We start from the raw sequence: 5,719 nt of genomic DNA, 5'->3' as shown, positions 1-5,719 counted from the left end.
TGCCTACAGAAGCATCTGACAAATTTACAGCCAGAAGAGTAGAGATCATAGACGCTATGAGCAACTGAGCGACATACTAGCATATAAAAAAACATACTAGTAAATACGACAATATATCGTCACGAAACCCAGCTGTTCTTCCCAACCTTCTGCATCAGCAACAGAAGAGATTACACTGTAGGTGAAGGGTATGTGCGTGTGCATCGTAATCTCGACAATCATATGCGGCCATGATCGGCGGCGCTTTCCGACCCGCCGAGAGCTCTCGCTTTTGGCCGCCCGGAGTCGGCCGTCGCCGAGACGACAGCGCGCCGCACTCCCCCAAGCAAGCCCCGTCCGTTCCTAGCTGTCCCTTGCTCATTCGACGCTTTAATTTGTTCAACAAAAGGCAGGGCGATCAAGGTTTATTCTGTACTTTACTGCTACTGGTAGCGATGTTTCAAATAAGAAAGAAAAGGTCTCAGCGTTCCCACACGCGCCTCGAGAATATAGCTAGCCTAGAGTGGTTGCGAAAGGAAAGTGACAAGGATGGTGATGGAGAAACCAATGCAGGATCACTCCTGCCATACCGCAGCTATCTGCTCTGAATGAAATGCAAGATCCCCTGCATTTTTTCTTTTGAAGATTAGCAGAGCTGCCGCATGAGTGATGCCTTCTCATTCAAATTGCAAAAGCTGCATACTACATATATTCAGCGGGGCCAGTTTTATTTTTGATCCTTTTTTGACTGATGATGATGGAGAAGAAAGGCGCTTGACTATTGTTAGGAGCCAGTACATTTTCACTTGTTTGTTTAGTGAGCGAAATAGAAAGTGCGGCGATGGGGTCATCAGGATCTGCTTTCTCCGCCTGCTCACCCTCCTCTCCTTTCCGAGAACAGCAGTAGCCAGGTAGGGCCTGCTGAGACTAGTACAATGCACTGAACCACATGCCTGTGCTAACTGCTAAAAGAGGTCACCTAATGATGCCTCCTAATTACCCTATTACCCGGCTCCCTTGGTCCCTGATCGTGTTTCTTCGGAACGATCATGGCTCGCCTGCTCCGTTGCCTTCGAAACAGCGATGGCCCGATGGGCTTTGTGTTGTCGGCGTATGCTGCTAGTGCTACAGGACCTCACCATGATGGCGTGATCAGATAAGAAAAATGTCAGTAGCATTCAGGTAACAAGATGAAGTGTTAGTTTCACCAACCAAACCTTACGTGTGGCCTCCTGTTAGTTCTTCCATGCTTGGACAAAATGCGTCGTCGTTCCGGCGTCTCGGCGACTCGCCATGCTAGGACGGAGGAGAAGGAAAGGCTACGAGTGTAGGGACGGACGCTGGAGCTGCACGCCACCGACCGGAGCCTGACCTAACGCTATAACTGGCCGCGCGGCATCATCCTCGGTTCCTCATCACCGTCTGCCGGGGTGGTTGGGTGCGCGCATATATGCGATGCGACTCGCGGGACACGAGTTTTTCTCTGCCGGAGGGTCGATGTGAACGGAGGTAGAAGAGGAAGACGACGACGTCGACGGCGACCTCGTCCGTCGGCTGGGCCGGGCAGACCGAACTCCACCAGCCCCTCCTCGCCTGACCTGGTGGACGCCGCCGTCGGTCCCGTTCCGATTTCCAGCGCCCGGCACCGTCACTGTTAGCCACCAACCGCTCCCTGTCTTCTCGACCTCCCTGTTGACCCGGCTGCTGTTGCCGCCACTACTAGTCGCTAGTCACGGCATGAATTTGAATCGCTGCAGGTCTGACCTAGCTGCTGCTCGTGAGAGTAGTGGACTGTGACCTTTCCGGCTCTCTTGGACCGGACCTGCCTATGGAGGTGATGGGCAACCAGCAGCTCCTCCTCGTGCTCGGTCTTCTACCACGAGCCCTACCGCAAATCAATCCTGCTGAGAAGAAGATTAGTATGATGGTTGAGAACAACAAATCCTCTTGTTTTGTCTTAGAGGACGAGTGAATCAATGGAGGAATACCATGTACATTCACCAACAACAAAATGTGCGTGTGATCCAACCACACACCCTAGCTCCTCCTCCCAACAAAGAAGAAGAAAGAATTAACTAAGCAACGAATTTGAACAATCATCCTTCCCGGGCTAATCACAGCTTTGAATCGGAGCTCTTAGCAATGGAGAAAAAATTTAAAATTCGATCAGACCAACGCCCCCGACCGGTCCATGGAGGTAACGGAGAGGCTGGCGCTGGAGGAGCTGTTCCCGAACCCGCCGCCGGCGCTGCCCTCGCAGAGCGCGAACGCCGTCTCCAGGTTCGCCACGATGTCTGCCATGGCCGGCCGGTCCTTGCCCTCCAGCCGGACGCAGTGCACCGCGGTGTAGGCCACCAGCTCCACGGCCTCGGCCTCGTGCGCCGCGGGCTCCGGGGCGCGCGGGTCCAGCACCTTGGGCAGCTCGCCGGCGACGATGCTCGGCACGGCGTAGTCCACCACGCTGACCGGGCTCCCGCCCTCGGCCTCCTTGAAGATGGCGCGCCGCCCCGTGAGCGACTCCAGCATCACCACGCCGAAGCCGTACACGTCGCTCTTCACCGTTAGGTGGTGGAGGCCGTAGTACTCCGGGTCCATGTACCCCACCGTGCCGGCGGCCTTCACCGTCAGGTGGCGCTGGGACTGCGATTGCGACCCCGGCTGCTCCTCCGCCTCCGGGGGACCCATCAGCGACAGCCCGAAGTCCGACACGCGCGCCGTCCACCCGCCGTCCAGCAGGATGTTAGACGACTTGATGTCGCGGTGGATGATGGGCGGCACGGCGTACGAGTGCAGGTACTCGATGCCGCGGGACGCGTCCAGCAGGATCTTGATCCGCAGCTTCCACGACGACGCCACCGGCGACGGCGGCGCCCCCGGCTTGGGGTGGAGGTGGTCGTACAGCGCGCCGTTCTTCATGTACTCGTACACCAGCAGCCGCTCCTCGTTCTCCTCGCAGTAGCCCACCAGGCCGACGAGGTGCTTGTGGTGGAGCCGCGACAGGAACGCCAGCTCCGACCGGAACGCGCTCTCCTTCTCCTGGAACCGCCGCGCGCGGGGGCCCGACTCGCCGCGCTTGATGGCCACCTCGCGCCCGTCGGGGAGCTTGCCGCGGTACACGGTGCCGAAGCTGCCCTCCCCGATCTTCGTCTCCAGCGCGAACCCCTTGGTGGCCGCCTCCAGCTGCGCGAACGTGAACTCCTCCGCAGGGTCCTTGAACGACGACGGCCCGCTGCGCTGCCGGGTCATCACGCGCGACAGCTGCCGCCGGAACAGGCCCCGCGCGCGCGACCCGTTTGGCGACCCGTACGGGCTGCCGGCCGCGCCGCCGTTATTGTTGTTGTTGTTGTCGGCGACCGCGCCGGCGGTGGTGGTGATGTTAGGCTGCACGGAGTTGTGCACCCTCTTGTTGCTGCAGAAGCCGAAGACGAGGCAGTAGACGATGGAGCAGAGCCCCGCGAAGCCGCCCACGGCGCCGACCACGCAGAAGGCGATCCAGGCTTTGGACACGCGCTTGCTCGATGACCCCGGCGGCGGAGGCGACGAGGGAGGAGGGGAAACGGGTGTCCGCGGCGGGGGCGCCGGCGAGTCGCCGCAGAGGCTCTTGCAGATCCCGCCGAAGCCCCCGCAGAACTGCTGCGACTGCGGCATGAAACCGCACCCGGCGCAGGAGCTCTCGTCGCGGACGCAGACGCCCGGGAGGATCCGCGGCAGCGGCACGTGGCTGGCCACGGAGTCCAAGGACCAGCACACGACGCTGAAGTCGATGATGACGACGCCGCAGGTGAGGTTGCCGCCGGCGACGAGGAACTGGAACTGGGTCCCGGTGCCCGCGGCCGGGAAGTACAGGGTGGTGGTGGGGCCGCCGAGGCTCCAGCACACGGCGGTGTTGTTGGGGCGGAGGAGCCCGCACGCGTGGGAGTCCCCGACGGCCAGGCCGTACGGGAAGAGTTCCCCCGGCAGCGCCGCGGAGGCGTTGGCGGAGTCGGATCCCGAGCAGACCACAGCGCCGGAGGCCAGGACGCCGCAGGCCCGGGCGCCCCCCGCGGCGAGGTAGCGCACGGAGGTCGCGTTGGCGAAGGCCGCCTGCACGGCGCTACCGCGCGGGCCCCAGCAGCGGACGGCCGCGGAGGCGTTGGCCTCCAGCGCGCAGGAGAACCCGTCGCCGGAGACAAGGGACCGGAAGCTCCCATCGACCGGCGGCGGGAACCGCGCCCCGTCGCGCCACCATCGCACCCTGCGCGCGGCGGCGTCGTAGGCCGCGACGTGGTCCGCGCCGACCGCGAGGTCCCGGAGCGCGCCGGGCCCGTTGTAGACGCGCCTGAGCTGGTCCCACCGCGGGGCGGCCACCGGCGGCCAGCAGAACAGCGCGGCCCCGCCCTCTTGGATCCCGCAGACGAAGCCCCGCCCTGCGGAGACCTCGGTGAAGGTCAGGAACGGAGCGACCGCGGAGGCGTTGGAGGATGCCGCCCCCCCGGACACGGGCGCGCAGACGAGGGTGCGGTTCTCCTTGGCGACGCCGCAGACGACGGGCGAGGCGCCGCCGCCCGAGACGGCGAGCGTGGCCGCGGAGGCTGGGGCCGGGGACGGCGCGGCCGCAATGAGGACGAGGAGCAGGAGGGAGGGCAGCGGGGTCATTGGGAGGAGGCGGCGCCGGCGCCGGCGGCCGTCATCTGCGAGGTGCCTCGGCGCGGGGACGTTCGGGGGAGAACGGACGGGGAGGACCAAAGCTGCCGCGCGGACTAAATTAAAAGCGCGCGGAAAAAAGGCGAAGGGCGGCGATACGGCTACGCGGGCGGGTGGTGTTGGCCGCGGGCGCCGCGAGACCGGGACCGCGTCTCCGCCTCCGCCTCCGCCTCCGCCTCCGCGTGGGTTTTTTCTCCTCCCGGGCTCGCGAGCCGGGGGGTTTCGTCCCGTCCCGTGTGCTCTTTTCCATTCTGGCTGGCTGGCGGCCCCCTGCCGCGGTGGCGCGGAATTGAACGCGGGGTACGCGCCACGGAAGGGAGGGGGAGCGTGCTCCGTTGGCTCTGCGCGGCGCCTGCATCAATGGCTTTTACTACTACCCGTTCCTGGCGCCACGCGTCGGCGCCTGCCTCTTGGGAGTTTCGTTTACTGCTGTCGTCTTCCGTTCTCCCACTGAAGTAAATACGGACGGAGTTAGTACGTCTACCGCTCTAGGGTAAAATGGTAAATATTTCGGCCCTTTATCAAATCAAACTCCCGGGTTTCAAACTGTTTCTTTCCAGTCAACAATGTTTTCATGGGTTGTCCGTCTCTTTTTTTTTTTGGCCCCTTTCCCTTTTCCCTTTGTTGTTCTGACCGTGACTGACAAAGGGTGTGCATAATAAAGAGAAAGTAAAGCGCATATGAACAAACGAGGGCCCCCAAACGACTAGTGACTCGCTGCAAAAGCACCAGCCAACCACACCTCGCCAGTGTTGGCGCCGTCGGACCCAGATTCCGGCGAGCAAAATTTTACGCATCCCGTGCGGGTGCGGCCAGGGAGGGCGTCAGGCCGGCAAACCGGCGTGCCGTGCAGCTGGCGAATCATGTCCCGCTTCAGTCCATAGTTCGGCACCGCGCCTGTGTGTTTCTACGGTACTTGTCGCCCGGGCCGTGGACGGATGGGCATCGATGGCGCTCCCCGCCGCCGCCTGCCGGCGAGCGCCACCGCGGCACTCCTGTGTGTGTGTGGCCGTGCCGCTCCAGGACGCGCCTGTTCAAGCACGCATGTCTTCATAGA

The 5,719-nt window shown here is 62.6% G+C and overlaps 1 protein-coding gene across 1 annotated transcript; it reads right to left on the bottom strand.

Annotated features, from left to right (window-relative positions):
- Positions 1 to 1,904: 1,904 nt before the first annotated feature.
- On the bottom strand, positions 1,905 to 5,228 carry LOC112887682 (putative serine/threonine-protein kinase-like protein CCR3). The gene has a single exon (XM_025953924.1). The coding sequence runs from the start codon at positions 4,612 to 4,614 to the stop codon at positions 2,146 to 2,148; it is 2,469 nt and encodes an 822-aa protein (XP_025809709.1). The 5' UTR covers positions 4,615 to 5,228; the 3' UTR covers positions 1,905 to 2,145.
- Positions 5,229 to 5,719: the final 491 nt, after the last annotated feature.

The sequence above is a fragment of the Panicum hallii genome, chromosome 3, assembly GCF_002211085.1.
Source record: "Panicum hallii strain FIL2 chromosome 3, PHallii_v3.1, whole genome shotgun sequence".
NCBI lineage: Eukaryota > Viridiplantae > Streptophyta > Magnoliopsida > Poales > Poaceae > Panicum > Panicum hallii.
Note: the sequence above shows the minus strand (reverse complement) of the source record. Positions and strands in the feature narration are given on the sequence as shown.